The sequence below is a fragment of the Perca fluviatilis genome, chromosome 3, assembly GCF_010015445.1.
Source record: "Perca fluviatilis chromosome 3, GENO_Pfluv_1.0, whole genome shotgun sequence".
Taxonomy (NCBI): Eukaryota; Metazoa; Chordata; class Actinopteri; order Perciformes; family Percidae; genus Perca; species Perca fluviatilis.
In genome coordinates, this window is record NC_053114.1 from 42,768,108 (window position 1) to 42,788,839 (window position 20,732).

At 41.6% G+C, this 20,732-nt stretch overlaps 1 protein-coding gene across 1 annotated transcript; it reads left to right on the forward strand.

The window, feature by feature from the left end:
* The first annotated feature begins 906 nt into the window (after positions 1–906).
* Positions 907–20,141, forward strand: LOC120556516 (flocculation protein FLO11-like). Its single transcript, XM_039796161.1, is given in 14 exon segments — positions 907–1,065; positions 1,508–1,698; positions 2,129–2,293; positions 4,341–4,482; positions 8,359–9,523; positions 10,121–10,265; positions 10,423–10,566; positions 10,699–10,757; positions 10,895–11,082; positions 12,277–12,510; positions 12,513–12,673; positions 12,764–12,860; positions 13,689–13,869; positions 19,987–20,141. Coding segments are annotated over 14 exon segments (3,159 nt in total). The 5' UTR covers positions 907–933.
* The last annotated feature ends 591 nt before the right edge of the window (positions 20,142–20,732 follow it).

Here is a 20,732-nt window from a genome sequence, read left to right on the forward strand (position 1 = left end):
TATTATGCATACCTATATTTTGATTCATTTAATATTATTGCTTCCTCAATACAGACAGAAATAATTATTAGTGATGGTTTATTGCTGCTTGCATGCGATGCAGGAGACGTTTGTTCATACTCTGTGGAGAAAGTTTCTCATCTGTATTCTGTATGGTGTGTTGTTTGTCATCTTGTCTTGTTTCTGACATTCCTTTTTCATCAGCCATCAAAACCTTATTCAAATTATGTAAATAGAATTACTTCATGCCATAAATGGAGAAATACCTCAGCAAAACAAAAGACAACATTGTTTCAGATTGACAGTCTAAGTTAAGTGGCAAGTCTTGAATACCAAGTCAAAGTTGAGCCGTTTATAAATATAAGTCAAGCAAGTCTCAACTCCTCAAATTTGTTGCTCGAGTCTGACTCGAGTCAAGTTGTGCGACTCGAGTCCCCCGCCACTGAAACACACTGACCACATTGCTAATCATCATGCCATTTAATGTTTCTCATTTGACGCCAGTAGCTCCAGGCTTGAGGAGTATCAGAATACATTAAATAGAGTGTTTTATTTATATGTAATTAGGATACAAAAAAAAAGGTCACTGTGTTCATAAGACATAATTAGATTTAACGATACATTAAGTAAAAATGGGAATTATGAGCAAGGTTACATTTTTAAAAGTATAGTTGGCTGCAGTGCATCTTCTAAAAACACAGTTAAACCTTTTAAACTGGTTTAACTATTACCTGTTGGCTCTGGGTTTAGGATTACTGATGCCAGGTAGTGAATATGAATGCCGGTAACTTTTGAAAACACAGGTGAAACTAGTCCTACTACATTCTTCATTATTCTAACATATCATTTAGAAAAAAAACATGTATTGTCTTCATTTCCTTGCAGAAGAGTATTTAAGTAGCAGATCCCACTGAAGATGAGGCATTCAGGAGAATGGCTTCTCTCACAGTGCTGCTGCTGCATCTGCTGCTCATGCTCTCATCTGCCTCTGCATGGTACTACTCGTACTATGGCGGATCACTGACCTTCACCCCAAAAGCACAGTATTCAGATGGGACTTATAAGGTAAGTTAAACATTGGGTGTCAAGCAAATCTCATTAGAGGGTATCCAGACACATCCTGATTAAGTTAGGTATTTTCATTGTCAGAGAAAAAGAAGATTTCCTCTTAAATCTAATATAATGAATTATGATAGTCGGATCACTTCTAGATACACGTACATTTAAAGTTTGGCTGGCTTCATTGTTGATTAATCTGTTGATTGTTTTCTCAATTAATCGATTAGTTGTTTGGTCTATAAAATTACCAGATGGGGAAAAATGTTTTTCCCAAACCCAAGATGACGTCCTCAAATGTCTTGTTTTGCCGACAACTCAAAAATATATGACATACTTTGCAGCTGTATTTAACACCTGCTTTTCCACATTTTACATTTTTGCTAACCTAAAGTTCAACAAACTGTGGGTCGATTGCTACATGTGTTATCTTTGCATAATCTTTTTACAGGTGGAACTTCACAACAAGCAAACTACAATTTACTGCAATTTGAATTACTACTCATGCTCTTCTGGTGACTGTGGGACCCAGACCGAAACCACCAGCACAGCTTTTTACAGTAATTCCTTGGGTTTCTACTGGTGCCAATATGACGCGGTGAACAAAATAAACCTCAACAGCAACCTCCCCTTTGAGATTAGGTGAGATATTACTTATAGCATTTCTTAAAGAGCCTCTATTATATACCTTTTTAGCATCATATTTGTACTCTTGGTGTCTACTAGAATATGTTTACATGCTTTGATGTTCAAAAAACACATTATGTTTCTCATACTGCCCATTGCTGCAGCACCTCTGTCTGAAACACTCTGTCCGAGCTCTTGGCCCGCCTTCCTGAAAAGCCCTGTCTGCTCTGATTGGTCAGCTGACGCACTCTGTTGTGATTGGTCAACCAAAATCAAACCAGCAGCATTTTCAAACACTGATTAAGAAATTTCAAACATTTGTATTGTAATTAAGAACATGTGAATATAGTTTGGAGCTAACATCGGATTGCTACTTCCCACTGTGCCATTTTATTGATAATTATTTGCTATATTGTACTCATTATTCCATTATTTTTTCACACAGATACCCCACTAATGTCATACCTTACATCGGTCTGGGCGTCTGGGCATCAAACTTCAGGAACTCAATGGGTAACTGGATAATGACAGCACATGTGGACCTGGGAACCAGATCTGATACTGGTGAATCCAACAGATCCCCCATCATTGATATGCTGCCTGTTCTCAGGTAATGACATGCTTTTTACTTTAGAAAATACATGCAGCTTCTTTAACTAGTTAGGGGATTAAATGGTTTTGCTGCTAGAATATACATAATATTCAGGAGAGTGTTTATGAGGCAGGTATGATTTTTACTATTGTCACATTCATAGACTGTAAAAATTGTGGACGTAGCATCCGTGACGTCACCCATTGGCTGGTGGGCTGTCTTTTTGAAGGCGTTGAGTTTGTCGATACTGCTGTCGCCATCTTGTGTTTTTGCAACCCGACGATTTTTGAAGAGAGGGCAGAGCTGGGGAGGATGACGCAGCTCAGCCAGTGTCGTTTATGGTTGGAATGGCGCTGCGCTAAGCTAAATGCTAAAAAGGGAAAGTTGACGATTTTCAACCCTTCTGAGCCAAGTCATCCAGTGGAGATTTATTGGTAGCTAAACGCAGACCTCTGGGTACTGCCACCGTTCATCTGCAAAGCAGAACAGAAAATCGTCACACTTTACATAAAGTTACCAGCTAACGCTGAACAAGATATTTGTAGGAGACCAAATGTCCCAATAAACTTTGATGGAGTGAAAACACACAGTGAGAGGGTCAAAGTTTAAGACGAAAACACGGACACCAAAAAACAAGGTTCAGGTCTATTTTAATGTACGCATTGCTAAGCCTCTATCAAAGCATTCCCTGCTTTCTCATTTATTCTAAAATAAATGGGATCATAATTTACAAAATGAACATCATACTGTGTTGAAGAAGACTTGAAACTAGTGATTGAGACCATAAAGTCATTATGAAAATCTATACTGAGGTAAATTATAGAGTGTGGTCTAGACCTTCTCTATCTGTAAAGTGTCCTGAGATAACTCTTGTTATGATTTGATACTATAAATAAAATAAAATTGAATTGAATTGAATTAAATCAAGTGGGAGGTAGGCTCATTTTATCATAGACTTATATAGAAACAGACTTCTTTTTGGAGCCAGTGGAGTCGCCCCCTGCTGGAAATAAGATAGAATGCAGCTTTAAGTCACTTCTGAATTGGCTTCACTTTCAGGCCCGGAAGCTTTGTCCATTATTTGTACAGTCTATGGTCACAATACACACTAAGTACAACTGAGCCTGATGGGAATGTCATTATTGTTGCAAGCTTTTCATTCGAAAACAAAGATAGAGCTAAAGCAGACATCAGGGGCTCATCAAAATCATTTTCATCCTGGGAGACATAGTTGTGTGTACCAAATTTCATGGCATTCCTTTAGTTGTTGAGACATTTCACTCACAACCAAAACTGTGAACCTGCTGGTTGCGCTAGATGGAATACAAAAGTCATTAGGATTAATTCTCATGGTACCATCGATATCTGATCCAGATTTCATGACAATCCATTAAACCGTTGTTGAGATATTTCAGTCTAAACCAAAGTGTTGAACCAACTGACTGACACCTTATCCAAGTATAAACTGGGGAATCAGTGTGTGTGTGTGTGTGTGTGTGTGTGTGTGTGTTTGTCTCTATTGTCCACTCTACTTCACACATGGTTTCCTGGGTATCCTATGGAATTTCGGAAAACAGTTTGGATATTGGATATTAATAAACTGGGAATAAAACTAAACAACCCACAATAAATGTTGAGGAAAAAAGACAAAAGAAGAGCTGCCATAACGCTCGCTCTTTCTTGTCTACCCTTCACAATACAAGCACATATTAAATTTACTCAGAGCATTTCGCAAAGAGGTAGGCTTATGCAATAAAAAGGCATTTTTGCCGAAACTAGATATCAAACAAAAGCCAGACACTATACACAGCAGAGGATAACGTCATCTCGGAGCAGACGGGCAAAGAGAGCTCTCTTCCTCCATCTCACTGACTCCCTCTGGGTCCGGTTGTTTAAGTGTGCTGATAACTTAACACTACAGGCACATCTTAAATGGGCACTGTACTAGTAATTTTACATTCTGCTAAGGTCTAGTCAAAGACCAATCTCCATGATGGTGGATGATGAAGTTGAATATTCTTTTAGACACAGACTGTTCCTGATTCAGTTGATTCACTTGTTACAGAGTAACGAGGAACTGCCCACGATCATTCAACATGGCAGTCTTTGATCCGGATGGTGACAAAGTCAGATGCAGGGTACCAACAAACTCAAATACAAATGAGTGTGGGCTGTGTGGGCTGACTGCAGGTTTCTCTTTAGATCAGGTAAGGAATTGGCCAAAGTTTCCATCTATCTATCTATCTATCTATCTATCTATCTATCTATCTATCTATCTATCTATCTATCTATCTATCTATCTATCTATCTATCTATCTATCTATCTATCTATCTATCTATCTATCTATCTATCTATCTATCTATCTATCTATGTAATGATAACACCTCACAACACCATTCCGAGTAAGAAAAATCATGATAATGATTTGCACTTTTGTGCGTGACTTGTGCCAGGGCTAGCATCGCTAATCATAGCTTACATCAACTTTTACTAGCAGTGATTTTAAATGGATTTCTCCAAATAGCATGCCAAACTTTACCTGTTGAGTAGAAACTTCGCGACTGAGGCATCAGTGGGAAGCCCAACCTGTGCTTTTAGCGCACGCCAGCGTGTGAAAAATTCTCCAAAAAACACTCCGGTCTTGTTTCTTTCTTCAGAGACCTTTCTCTTTTTATCATACAATTCCTAGACACTTTTTCTCTTGCGACCCTCAGACATTTTGAAAAAACACGGTGAGAACGGCGAGCTTCAATGAATGGCTGAAACCGTAGCTAACTACGTATGCTCACCACACATATACACCTGAAAGTGCGCATGCGCAGAAAGCAAAAACTACCTAGGGACCTAGGGACGAGCGCGTACGACGGCCTTACATAAAGATATCACCAGAATGATTGACAACTAGGAGGACCAATAGTCTTGATGATCCACCCAGAAAAAGAAAATCCTCCATAATACCTTTAACTGATGATTTTAGCAACCTATGTCTACAAGAGAGGGCAAGTTAGATGTTAGTAATTTAATGTTAGCTATGTGTTAGCAAGCTAAGCTACTTTTGCTTTCTGATTCATCCAAATTCCACTGTTACACAACTTGCATACTGTTAAATGTGGCCATATGCAGTGGACTAATGCAGAGACTACTCACACTCAACGGGGGCCATCTTTGCTAAGACCAAAAGCTACGGGACCACCAACGTATTTTTGAAACTTCTGAATGGGTGAGGAAGTGGTTACTATTGAAATGGCAAAACATGAACTATAACGAACTATGTAATTAGGGCCCGAGAACCGACAGCGGCCCTATTGAAATTCAATTCAATTCAATTCAATTTTATTTATAGTATCAAATCATAACAAAAGTTATCTCGAGACACTTTACAGATAGAGTAGGTCTAGACCACACTCTATAATTTCCAAATCCCCAACAATTACAGTAATTCCATCAAGAGCAAGAAACTGAAGGAATTATTATTATTCCTTTGTCCAGAAAATTAATAATCTTTTTGAGGGGCTTTACAGTTACTAAAATGAACGGTTGCATCAAGCCTGGTGAAAATGTATGTACTTTAAGGGTTTCGGGAATAGGCGCACAAAAATGGCTCGCTAGCGCCCCCTACAAAATTAAAATAAATGGAGCCCTTGCAGTACGTTTAACGTAGACTAATGAAACGTGGTACACATATGTAGCATGTGAAGATGTACAAAAAAGCTCATTGGAGCCATACTCTAAACCAAACAGGAAGTATGCCATTTTGAATTGAAAGTTCAAAATAAGTGTGATTTTGGCCATTTCCCCTTGCCGTACTTTAACGAACTTCTACTAGAGATTTCATCCGATCAACTTCAAATTTGGTCTGTGCCATCTTAAGACCTTAAAGGAGAATTCCGGCCAATTTTTACGTTAATCTTGATCGCTATAGCTACGCGAGTACTTTCGATAGAAAACCCCCCGACCCGAATTAGTGCAGCTAACACGGAGAAGCTGCAGCTACGTACTACAAGCGTCCCCTGACCTAAAACGGCAGTGGTCGGGGCAAGTTTTAGAGTGCCTCTGTGCCTCTTAACAGACACAAAATGCAATTAATATGTCTGTGCCACATGAATAGGGCCCTTACGTGTCAACAAGATGCGTTTTCAACTCAGACATTGTTTAAATTCACCTACCCTGGTCCCTGTCAAGGGGGTAAGATTCGCTTCAGAAGTCGAGCCATCTATGGCGCCATTTTGTTGCTACCTTTATACATTGTTTATTTCTAAAGAAACACGACAATGTATAAAAGGCTCCATTACCTTGTACCTCACGTTATGGCTCCGTAGCAGACGCTTTTGTAAAAATAGGCTAACGATTGGGTCATAACCACGAGACTTACTGTCACACAGTAGAGGAATTACCGTATAGTACAGGAGAAGCTCGCAGGCAGTTTCGACTTACATTAGCTGTTTAGGTTTAATTACTAATGTTAACTAGCATGTTAGTTAGCAATAATTAGCCTGTGCTTATGTTATCTCCTTACATATACCTACACTCTCCATCTCTGTAAGATTGGGAATGATTGAGATTTCTCTTGGCACAGCTACCAGAAGACTTACAACTTTCAGACACGTTGCTCACGTCACATTTACGTTGTCTCTCTCAGTTGGAGGCTGCGCAGTAAAGCTGGCCATCACTGGTCTCCGTCCAGAGCAACGGGGTCTATTGGTCCATTTTATATATGTCAATGGTCCCTGTCTCGATCCTGCTGGTAGCTAGCTTGCCCTGCTAGCTGATAGCCGTTAGCTGCTAGCTGCCGTCCGTTGAGTGTATTCAGACAGGCTTCTGTGATAATCATCCCAATAACAATCCACGGAGCGGCGGTAGTGTGGCTATGTCCTCCAGAGGACAGGTCATGTCACGTCTTGAAGTGTATTCAAGAAAAAATAAAAAAAACAGTAGTGTGGTAGTAGCTGTTAGCTGCTAGCTGCCCTCCAGTGAGTGTGTACAGCCAGATAGCTGTTAGCTGCCCTCCGGTGAGTGTGTACAGCCAGATAGCTGTTAGCCGTTAGCTGCCCTCCAGTGAGTGTGTACAGCCAGATAGCTGTTAGCTGTTAGCTGCCCTCCGGTGAGTGTGTACAGCCAGATAGCTGTTAGCCGTTAGCTGCCGTCCGGTGAGTGTATTCAGCCAGGCTTCTGTGATAATCATCCCAATAAAAATCCACGGAGCGCCCGGTGGTCTGGTGGATGTCCTGCATAGGACAGATCATGCCTTCGCAGCGAAAGGTTTAGATTATTTCCCCCTCAAAATAGGTAATTGAGCACTGTAGTGGTTATGACCATATCAGTGACTATGTAACTACATGGAAACGGGATAAACGATGTCTGTGGCTTGCACAGTAATAGCGTTACTGAAGCTTAGCTGTAGCATCGCGCTGTCTCCCGGGAATTCAGTTGTAGCAGGAAAAGGTAAACAGTAGTGTGCAGATTGGAGCGTATTGTGTGAAGAGTGAAGACCGGAGTTGTTAATAAGGGAAGAAGCTTGGAGTATGAAGAATATAGCAGATATACAACACACGGAAGAGCCTTTTGAGTTTGATGGTCGTCCTTATTTATTCGAACCCGAGTATACAGACGAAGAACTAGCCTCACAAGAGTTGGAAACGCATTTGAATGAGAAGGTGTGTCCAAACTTTTGGCCTGTACTGTATGTATATATATATATATATATATATATATATATATATATATATATATATATATATATATATATATATATATATATATATATATATATATATATAAAAAGTCCATGGAATAAAAATTCAGAATAGAAAGATCCGTGGTTTCACCCTGCACGTTGAAAAAGTGACACCAAGTGATCCCTACCAACAGTGTTTTAAAATTACCCCCACGGAATACCAAGAGTGTCAAATATCGCCATGGCTTGCATCTGAATTAGTTGAAAGCCACCTGTGTCTAACGCACACTAAAGGATACTTTTTGCACCAAAGGCTCATGATCACGCATCAGTTTTTGATGCCCTGGGAGTGAGACTGTGTTGTTGGTATGTATATTGTGTAATGAAAGTATCTCTCCTTTTTGTCAGAACTCCTGCTCCCTAAAGTATATAAACAGTAATCAATATGGAAACCATCCAATTGAGCTTGTGGTGGAGGACTTTCCCAACAAACCCATTACACTGTCCTACTCTGATGGATCCTACACGACAAAGCACCCTCTTTCAGTGTTGAGGCTTAAACGAGCAGCAACCAGAGCCACCCTAACTACAGCTGCACCAACAACAGTCGCTCCAACAGCTGCTTCAACCACAGCCGCTCCAACAACAGTCGCTCCAACAGCCGCTCCAACAACAGCTGCTCCAACAGACGCAACAACAACAGCCGCTCCAACAACAGCCGCTCCAACAGCCGCAACAACAACAGCCGCTCCAACAACAGCCGCTCCAACAGCCGCAACAACAACAGCCGCTCCAACAACAGTCGCTCCAACAGACGCAACAACAACAGCCGCTCCAACAACAGCCGCTCCAACAGACGCAACAACAACAGCCGCTCCAACAACAGTCGCTCCAACAGACGCTCCAACAACAGTCGCTCCAACAACAGCCGCTCCAACAACAGTCGCTCCAACAACAGTCGCTCCAACAGACGCTCCAACAACAGTCGCTCCAACAACAGCCGCTCCAACAACAGTCGCTCCAACAACAGTCGCTCCAACAGACGCTCCAACAACAGCCGCTCCAACAACAGTCGCTCCAACAGACGATCCAACAACAGCCGCTCCAACAACAGCCGCTCCAACAGCCGCTCCAACAACAGCCGCTCCAACAACAGTCGCTCCAACAGACGCTCCAACAACAGCCGCTCCAACAGCTGTTCCAACCACAGCCGCTCCAACAACAGTCGCTCCAACAGACGCTCCAACAACAGCCGCTCCAACAACAGTCGCCCAACAGACGGCTCCAACAACAGCCGCTCCAACAACAGTCGCTCCAACAGACGCTCCAACAACAGCCGCTCCAACAACAGTCGCTCCAACAGACGCTCCAACAACAGCCGCTCCAACAACAGTCGCTCCAACAGCCGCTCCAACAACAGTCGCTCCAACAACAGTCTCTACCACTACAGCCACTCCAACAACAGTCTCTACCACTACAGTCGCTCCAACCACAGCTGCTCCAACAACCACACAGCCTTACCGAACAACAATTGCTCCTTTGAGCAAGCTTCCTCTGCAGTTCACGGTTTATGGTATGGTTATGTTCTATATATTCAAACAACCAGGGGTGGAACCAGACATTGTTAACAGCACATCAAACCCATATAGGGGGTCCTGCGGCATCCTCTGTAGGGCAGCAGCTATATGCGCTACTTTTCAAGCCATTTAATTTTAGAATGCCTAAACACCTGCACATCATTTTGGGAAAAACATGATAGGTGCCAAATCTGTAGAGCTGACATCCTATTTTGTGTCTAATAGCTCTATGACCTAAAACCAGAACAGGACAAATGTTAAGGCTGACTTATTTTCACTCTTGTCACCTAAAAAGAGGCAGATATTGTCTGATACTGTTTTTGAGTTACATAAGGTAACGCCGTAAACAGCATTACTAATCTTGAGAGTTCAGGATACAAGGCTATAGTTTCGCAGTAGATCTTTTTCTTCATTGATTTACTGATCCAGTCAAAGACACTGAAGGGAAGTGACAAAACGTTGAAGTTATTTTATAAACCTAAAATATTTCGGGCTTGTGAGAATCCCTCCCCCTGCTGCACCACTGTTAAAAAGACTGATTTGAATATTAACATTTCATAAACTTTTTTAATCTCCTCCCTTCTGATTTTCAGTGGACTATCACAATGCCCCTTCATGCCTCGATGGGGATTACTTTCCCGTTTTCTCGTCACCAACTCCGCGTAATGGAGTGAATCTTCCTGCGTATGTCAACCGCACCCTCGAAATCAAAGTCAAATCTGAAGCACAATACACCACGTAAGGAATAATAAAATCATCGTATAATTTTGCAGAAATGTGTTTTTTATGCGTTACTGTAATGTGCACCAATATGACACTTTTGACAAGGTTTTTAAATCTACTTTGAAAGAATGTTACCCATTTCAAAGTTATGAAAGCATTATTTCTCCTGTAGGATTTATGACTTGATTGTCACTGGACCAAAGGGCATTTCAAAGCAGAAAATCTCCACAGAAGAATTTATCATAAATTGGACTCCAACTGAAAATGAATTGAATGATCATTTTCCTATTTGCTTCATTTCGGAAGCAAGAGACATGTGAGTTTTTATACCTAATAGTCTTTTATTTTGTTTTTTGTAAAATTTTGCATCAGCTAATTGGATCATTAATTCCCTGGCACAACAGTTCATATCATTAAACTATCCATTCTCTCCAATGTTTTATTCTAGGTATTACCAAGTCTTTCAATCAGAGCCACGCTGTGTGATCGTGGATGTTGGATCCGATGGTTAGTTGACTTTATTTTAACTCTAGGGATATAGTTTTATTTTTTAATGGATGAATGAAATGTTTGTCTTTAAGTGGATAGATTTCAAGTTTAACGTAATTTACCAACACAAATAAATGTTCACCCTTTTTTTTTAGAAACCACTGTGACATGCAATGAAACAACGATAACTGTGGAAGTGGAGAAGTCCTACCTCATCAGACACAACGAGGGCAAATTGCATCTGAACGACTTCAGCGAAGCTTCCTGCGACCTGACAACACGCTCCAACACTACCCACCTGGTGGCTGTCATGACGCTGAACACATGTGGAACCACCGTAGAGGTACAGGACGCAAAACTGTACCACATCTGTGTACCACATCTGTATTCAGCAATTATTTTAATCAAAGAACTCAACAATGTGGTTCCACAAGTGAAAATCCCATTCCCCTGTAGATGCCACAAGTCCGTACTACACTACCCACAATCCTAAGTGTGACAATGATGTCTCTGTTTGGTGGAGCTCACTGTTACTATGGAAATGTTTACCGAATCCAAAAACCGACTAGCGAATTGCTACAATTGAAGTCTATGGTTGTTTAGGTACCCATTCGTGTACTTTTGCCTTTTTCCATTGTCAAAATGTTCTTTTGCAGAAAATCTAATGTTTTATAGTCACATTTCATCTCGTAGTTGGTTGACTTGGTTCCAGGCTTAAAACTCTTTGGCTTAGCACAACTTGTTTCATTGTTTATTTGGCTGGTCAGGTTTTAGTTTTTGCGATTTAGCTCCAATAGCTAAATTGTCTTTGTTGGAGAGCAATGTAAAGTCAGCATGCCTGGTAGCTAGACTTATGACTAGTGATGAATGGCTCGCCAGAATTGGCCAAAATAGACCGTGGATTTTGAAACCAACAACAAAGTACCAGAAGTGCTACCAGCTGAAGCTAACTGTCAGCTCCAGTCTGCTAGCGAAGTTGTAAATGGATCATTTTGGTCATCTGATCCCGAAACAGCTGAGGGCACCAAACTAAACTTAGACAACTTCTTGGTTGTAACATGTGAAAATAGATTCATAATGCATTTTATTTTAGATATCAGTCTCCAAACTCACTAGTAACGGCTTCATTCATCAACACATTTGAAGATTTGTTTCTTAAATTTATTCGGTTACACTTTACTTGAAGGTATCTACATAAGAGTGACATGACACTGTCATGAACGTGTCATAAACATTATAAACAAGTCATAAATGTTTATGACATAAAGCTTCTTTTAGTAAGTGTCATTCGGTTTTGTCATGATAAGTTATGGTTAGGGTTAGGGTTCTGCGTAATGACTGTGTCATGACAGTGTCATGTGTTCATGACAGTGTCATGTCACTCTTATGTAGATACCTTCAAGTAAAGTGTTACCATTTATTCTTTAATCTAATAAGACTGTCTGACTTATACATGTCACTATTTAAGTATTGACTTGTAGTAGTAACAACTATTCCTATTGCTTCCTCTCCTAATTAAATTCTCTTTCATTTTTAGGAGGATGAAAACAACATCATCTTCAAAAACATGATCACATCCGGTGACCCAACTGAAATCATTTCCAGAAAAAATGACGTTGAGATCGTCTTTTCCTGCGCCTATCCAAAGCGAACCAACCTGACACTGGGATTCACGCACAAGAACCCGTACGTCTTCACAGAGAAGGGCTTCGGGGCTTTCACCTTCCAGTTTGAATTCTTCCAGAGCCAGCGGTTCAGAAAACAAATTGAAAGCAGCACACTTACCCAGTGGAGGTGTACCTCAAACAGATGATCTTCATGCAGATCGAGGCGACCACTTCCATCCCCAACACAGAGCTGTTTGTGGAGTCCTGCAAGGCGACTCCATATGACAACCCAAACTCTCGCATCAGCTACACCATCATCGAAAATGGGTAGGTGTACGCAGTGAAAAGGCTTTTGTTTGGTACCAGAAATGTCTCTTTTTATCAGTTATTAACCATTGTATCTGCATCATGCCACAGGTGTGTAAGAGACAACACGGTGGAAATCTACAACAGCTCCAAATCTCAATTCAGATTTGGAATGGAGGCTTTTGAGTTCATTGGTGCTCATGAACAGGTAAGGTGTATGTTATAATGTATAATGTAAATTATATCTTTAAATCTTCACAACCTTTCCCCACCTAAAAATTTAATTTAATAGCATGATTATAAATTTAAAAAAAAAACTCTGCCGTGTTCAACAAATACAATTATTTATCTTCTTTAAATGGCATCTCTTTGGTGTGAATGCAAAATGTCCCACCGTTGGGAAATACCTGACATCAAAACCCTTATGTTGGTGTTAAAATATCAGATTTTAGGGACTCTGAAAGTTGGAATTAAGCAGTTCAGTCAGGAACACTCTCATCATAGATTTAACCGTTGATTGCACTAAATGGAAATACAGTTATGCTTGGCGCTGATGGCTCCGCTCTTGATAAGGCTCCCTGGACCAGCCAAGCAGCATGCTAAGCTGAGACAGAAAGCACCATGCAGAAACCCCCCTGGGAAAAAAAAAAAGAGTGAGCCAAAAGAAAGACATTGCAAAGCATTTTAAAGTTTGATTCATGTTAGGACTCTGAACTTGTAAGGTGGAGGCTGGGGTGGTGGAGGCAAAGTGTTGCCAGCGGCAGCAGCTGTGAGTGAAGCAGCGTCAGTGTAGCAGGGACCAGTGAGGAGGGAGTCACATTAAAAAGCACCACCTTGATGTAGGAATGGCTGTGATTGGTGAGTGTATGATAGGAATGATAATTTAATCAGCAGACGTATGACTTCCATGTCCTGCATGAAATAACGCTGAGCTTACTTAAATGAAAATGCACTTGCACAATAGTCTTCATTACACACATACTTTGTTTAGAACGTACATAGAACTTTTTACGACTTTACCTCTGTGTGTCTGCAGGTGTACATCACTTGCTCGGTCATCCTGTGTGAGACTGGCGTTCGCGGGAGCAGGTGTTCTCAAGGATGCATCAACTCCAACTCAGGGAACCTTCGGGTCAAAAGAGAAGCTGTGGCCCAGTCTTCCCGCCACACCATTTCCCAGGGACCTTTGCACCTGGCTAAAACTTCTGACAGCCAAGGTGAGTGTGCACATACACCAGCATATACTATCAAATCACCAGATACACTGAGGTCACGTATGTAAATTAAACATGGCTGCTGCTGAAGGGTTGGGTGGTTTGTCAGGCTCCACTCCAATCCTTTTTAACTTATTTTTTCTGCTACTAATTGGCAGAATAGCCTTTGCCTTTAACCAACTAGTTACTGGCTCAAGAACAAAACAAAGAAACCAGTTAAATAACAATCAAAAGATGAAGGAAATGGTCATTACTACTCTGCTGTTGGCTTCTGCTGTCACTACTTGGTCAACATTTAAAAGCCAAATAAACAGATGTCCCAGGTTGATAACGACCAGTCGGTAAATACAAATAGAATGCCGAGATTGAACTTTTTCGGATGTGGATATCTTGTCATCTACTCGATCAACAAACAATTGGATCACCCTGTTGCGCCATGCCGAGCAAACAAAAAACCAACATCGCCATCTGCTCACGAGAAACAATTTGAGTTCCCCCCGCCGCGGCATGAAGAAAGTAGGACAACCAGAGAAGAAGCAATTGGCATGGTTTCAACGTTCCCTTGATTCTGATCCTACTGTCTGGGGACGGCAACTAAACCCAGGTCCAATTACTAACCTTTCCCCGGAGGGTGTACGCGGGTGGACTGCGCAGCTGGCGCGAGCCTCGGAGGGACGGACATCTTCGCAGAGGCAACATCAATTCCACCACGGTAAACACGGTGTCCAATCAGTAAGAAAACAACGAGAATTCAGATTCTTTCAGACTGTAAATCACGCAAGGGTAATATGGGGAGCCTACATCTAAACCTAAAGGCATTCTGGGTGGGACACTTGAACATTCCGATTATATTGCCAAAATGTGATCAGATTCAACATCTGCTAACCGACTCTAATTTAGACTTTTTGGCATTGAGTGAAACATGGCTGCACAGTAACATCCCAACCAGTATGATTAATGTCCCCGGTTACAGAAAGGACAGAACATCCGCAAAGGTGGCGGGGGGCTACTATTCTATATTAGAGACACTCTGAATTGTAATGAAATCAAACTGGATACACCATTAGAATGTTTGGCTTTGAATGTTGTATTATCCCCTAAGATGAATTGTAACATTGTAGTGCTATATAATCCACCATCCCATGATGTTTCATTTTATGATAACTTAGATAAACTTTTTAAATATGTAAATAGTCGAACCGAATCTATCTTTTTGGTGATTTTAATATTAACTGGTTAGAGAAAACCGTAGAAAAATATAAAGAAGATGCTGTTAAAACACAGTTTTCAGCATAATATGAAGGGCCCAACAAGGATTACACGGAAATTAAAACTATAATAGATTTGATAGTCACTAACAGACCTAGCGAATCATTAGAACGTATAATCTGTTAACGGGGCTCTCTGATCATAATATGACTTTGGCTGTCCGAAAACTTACTAAACAGCGGTCACCAATATTTGGGAAGAAAAATAAATCAGAGAACACGGTCATCCCCAAAAATAAGCTGACACAAGTTAAAATGATCTAAATAACCTAGACTGGAATAACATTTTGCAAACGAATGATTTGGAAAATTGTTGTAACTCCCTGTCAAAAAACCTCACAAATCTGATTGGGAAATACACAAAGACATTTAAAGGTAAACAACGAAAAACCTCCCTACCATGGCTGAATAATGATATTCTTCAGCTAATGAAAAAAAGGGGACTATGCATTGGAAAAAATCGCTGCTTTCTAAAACAAATACTGATCTCCTCATCTTTAAAGGATTGAGAAATGCAGTAGTTAGAGAACTGCGTATGGTAAAGACCGCTTATTTTATGCAACTGATTGAGGAATCTGAAGGAAACAGCGCATCCCTTTGGAAGCACCTCAATTGCCTCACTAAACTCAAGCCCAGTCACAAAAACAAATAACTGAATTAGAAGTAAATGGAGTTACCATCCATCCATCCATCTATCTTTGTCTGCTTATCCGGTGTCGGGTCGCGGGGGAGCAGCTCCAGCAGGGGACCCCAAACTTCCCTTTCCCCGAGCAACATTAACCAGCTCCGACGGGGGATCCCGAGGCGTTCCCAGGCCAGGTTGGAGATATAATCCCTCCACCTAGTCCTGGGTTCTCCCCGAGCGCCCTCCTCCCAGCTGGACGCGCGGGGGGGACCACCTCCCTAGGGAGGCGCCCAGGGGCATCCTTACCAGATGCCCGAACCACCTCAACTGGCTCCTTTCGACACAAAGGAGCAGCTGCCTACTCGAGCTCCTCACGGATGACTGAGCTTCTCACCCTATCTCTAAGGGAGACACCAGACACCCTCCTGAGGAAACCCATTTCGGCGCTTGTACCCCGGATCTCGTTCTTTTTGGTCATGACCCTACCTTCATGACCATAGGTGAGGGTAGGAACGGAAACCGGATCAGATCGAGAGCTTTGCCTTCTGGCTCAGCTCTTCACAACGGTGCGATAGATGGAATGTAATACACGACCCCTGCTGAGAACCATGGCCTCCGATTTAGAGGTGCTGATCCTCATCCCAACCGCTTCACACTTGGCTGCGAACCAATCCAGTGAGTGCTGAAGGTCACAGGCCGATGATGCCATCAGGACCACATCATCTGCAAAGAGCAGCGATGAGATCCCCAGCCCAACGAACTGCAACCCCTCCCCACCCCGTACTCCTCGATATCCTGTCCATAAATATTACCAACAGTATGGTGACAAAGCGCAGCCCTGGCAGAGGCCAACCCTCACCTGAACGAGTCCAACTTACTGCGAGAACCCGGACACAGCTCTCACTTTGGTCGTATAGAGATTGGATGGCCCTGAGTAGAGACTCCCTCACCCCATACTCCCGCAGCACCTCCCACAGTATCTCCCGGGGGACCCGGTCATCCACGCTTTTTCCAAATACAAAACACATGTAGACCGGTTAGGGCATACTCCCAGGCTCCCTCCAGGATCCTTGCGAGTGAAGATCTGGTCCATTGTTCCACGACCAGGACGGAACTGCCATTGTTCCTCCTCAACCCGAGGTTCAACTATCGGCCGAACCCTCCTTTCCAGCACCTTGGAGTAGACTTTACCAGGGAGGCTGAGAAGTGTGATACCCCTGTAATTGGCGCACACCCTCTGGTCCCCTTTTAAAAGGGGAACCACCACCCCAGTCTGCCACTCCTTTGGCACTGTTCCAGACTTCCACGCAATGTTGAAGAGAGCGGTCAACCAGGACTGCCCCTCCACACCCAGAGCCTTGAGCATTTCTGGACGGATCTCATCAATCCCCCGGGGCTTTGCCACTGTGGAGTTGTTTGACTACATCAGTGACTTCCGCCTGGGAAATCGACGATAATCCCCCGTCATCCTCCAGCTCTGCCTCTAACATAGAGGGCGTATTGGTCGGATTCAGGAGTTCTTCAAAGTGCTCCTTCCACTGCCCTATTACCTCCTCAGTTGAGGTCAACAGTGTCCCATCCTTACTGTACACAGCTTGGATGGTTCCCCGCTTCCCCCTCCTGAGGTGGCGAACAGTTTTCCAGAAGCACTTTGGTGCCGACCAAAAGTCCTTCTCCATGTCTCTCCAAACTTCTCCCACACCCGCTGCTTTGCCTCTTTCACGGCAAATTTACACGTTTGGGCTTACCAGGTCTGTCCAGAGTCTTCCCCACCCCTGACCCAACTCACCACCAGATGGTGATCGGTTGACAACTCTGCCCCTCTCTTCACCCGAGTGTCCAAAACATACGGCCTCAGATCAGATGAAACGATTATAAAATCGATCATTGACCTTCGCGCCTAGGGTGCTCTGGTACCAGGTACACTTATGAGCATCCCTATGTTCGAACATGGAAGTTACCAGTACTAACAATTTAACTATTGCAAATTAATTTAATAACTTTTTGTTCAGTCAGTGGAGGAGCTTGCTGAGAATTTTGAACCAGCAACCCTATCACAGACCACAAAGTATGAGTCATCAAAGCTTTTCCAAATTAAGGAGGTCAGTAAGGATAAAGTACATAACATAGTTAATAAACTAAATAAGTCTAAGGCAAAGGATATGTTTGGGTTGGACACTGCCTTTATTAGAACTCACTGTTCTGCCTTGGTTAAACCGGCAACCCACTTGGTAAATCTTTCCATAAGAATGGGTAAATTCTCACAAAGTTGGAAACAAGCTATCATTACTCCAATTTTTAAGGCCGGTTGCAAAGGACCAAGCTGAGGCCAATTTCAATACTGCCTGCTCTTTCCAAAATTTTAGAAAAGATTATCACAGAACAGCTAGTAGAGCATTTTGAAAGTAATAAACTTATCAACTCCAAACAGTTTGGATTTAGACAAGGGTACTCTACAGAAATGGCTACCTTACCGAGAACATTAAGAGTAAGTTGGACAAGGGTAATGTTGTGGGAGCTGTGTTTATAGACCTAAAAAGGCCTTTGACACTGTGAACCACAACATACTCCTGAATAAACTAACCACCTTCAATTTCTCTGAATATGCTATCGGTTGGTTTGCATCATATCTGGAGCATAGAGAGCAACGTGTTAAAATAAAAACTGAACTCTCAATGCCCCTACAATCCACAATGGGTATCCCACAGGGTTCCATCTTGGGGCCTCTGCTCTTTAGTTTATATATAAACGATTTACCAACATGCTGTCAGTCAGCTAACTGTCAAATGTATGCTGACGATACTGTGATTTATGCATCAGCTAGGACACCAAGCGCAGTAGCAGAGACCCTGACCAAGGAAATGGAGGGTATATCCTAGTGGCTTAAAGATAACCATCTGACGCTCAACATCAAAAAGACTGTATCTATGTGCTTCTCTATAAGAGGGAAAGCCAAGCGTATTATCAAAATAGACCAAGAGGTCATACAGGTAGTTGAGGAATTTTAATTTCTCGGTATTATTCCGGGATTCCCAACTCAAATTCAATAAACACATTAATAAACTCTGTAAGACTGTGCAGACAAACCTGAACTGTTTTAGAATGATGAGGCATTACATACCTGTTAAGGCAGCTGTATTGTTTTTTCATGCCATGATACTCTCTCACTTATCCTATTGGTGTTACTGTATGGGGCCAAGCTTCCCAGACAACAGTCAAAACTATCATATCATTATATAAACAGGCACTGTAAATAATGGATCGGAAACCAACAATGTGGCACCACTGTTTGATAGTACAGAAATACAAGCTTTTAAATTTTGATAGCTTTATTAAGTTTTCTTTTCTTAAACTGACTTTCAAATGTGCAAATAATCTAGCTCCAGCCATACTCTGTCCTTTTGTGATAAAAACAAATACAAGGAGAGTGGCCACTAGGGGGAGGAGGTGGCAACTGCACAGCAGAGGGCGCAAAACTACTTTCGGCCAGTCATGTTTTTCAGTGATATGGACCCATCTCTGGAATAATTTACCAATCAAAATAAAAACCACAAACTGAACTGAAAACATTTAATAGAATGGTGAAATACTGGCTGAAAGAAACCAAAAATGTAAGCACTGAGTCAGTTGTGTTGTAGTAATGTATTATCTGTGGATGCATGGCTGTTTGCATATGGCTGCCAAAGTTATGGTTAGGGTATAGGTGAGTGAGTGTGAGTGTCCGGTGCGCGGGGGTTTGTGTTGTTACGTGATATGCTGTTCTGTGTAATGTGGTCACGATTCTGTGAAATGTTGATGTAATAGTATATAACGTATTAGCTGCATGATTGTGTAATTCACACTATGTAGTTTTCTTTATATAAAATTATATTTGGATTAACTTTTTAGAAATGCCTGACCAAGGACTGGGGTTGCAAATTAGCCAATTGGCTAGAAACCTTTTATGCAACACATCTACTCACATTGTTATGGCTTGATGATATGGTATGATAATTGTATGTAATAATGTGCGCTGCATTGTCCTTGATAAATAAACTACTACAAAAAACAATTCAGTTTGCAAATTCAGCAGCGGGGAGATGATGCTGATTAATCCAAACACTCAAATCTCTTATTTCGTTTAATGTGTTTTATGTTTGGACACAGCTATTCACACTGGCCTGATATATAAATATACATATATCATGTTATTGATCTAAATTTTAGTCTGTTTGTTTTCCATTTCAGCATCTGGCCCGAGCCTGAATATGGGCCTGAACATCATCTTCATTGTTGGCTGCCTCCTGGCATGTGGAGTGGTGATCTACAGATCGAGGAGGTCCAAAGCTAAATACCAACCGCGCCAACCTTTGAGACAGACTGAAGACAGAGACGCCATTTAGCTCCAGTCTGATTATGAGAAAGATTCTCAGCTACGATGTAATGTTTTTTTAATCTTTTTAGGGTATTAGTGGTTTGAAACATTATATAAGATGTGCGTACATGCAAGAAAGCATTTAATCTGAATATATCTTTTTATTTACTTGTGGAAAGTGGTTCTGCCTGCTGTGAAGCATCTAATCTGCCACATACTCTATTTAACAAAAGAAGATGAATTAATCCCAACTTTATTGAGATGATTCGATGCATTCCGGCTTTGTTCATTTTTAAAAACATGCTGACATTTCAAGCCTTTTGCCATCAAATAATTGTTGGATTAGCCCCGTTATTCTACCACTACACTGGTGGTTTGAATCATTGTCACACAGTGACGCAGTGCGTACACAGGTTTAGTCAGCACATCAGCTGCTTGGAAATTTGGAAAAAGAAAATTCCTGTGGGCAATAACATTTGAGTCACTTGATATACAGTATATAAACTTGCTGATGAAGTATGATTCAAATGTCTGCTCATAACGAAATAATGCCTGCCTTGACTTTTATATTTACAGACACACATTTTTACCTCCAAGGTTTGAAACACACATTTAAGAG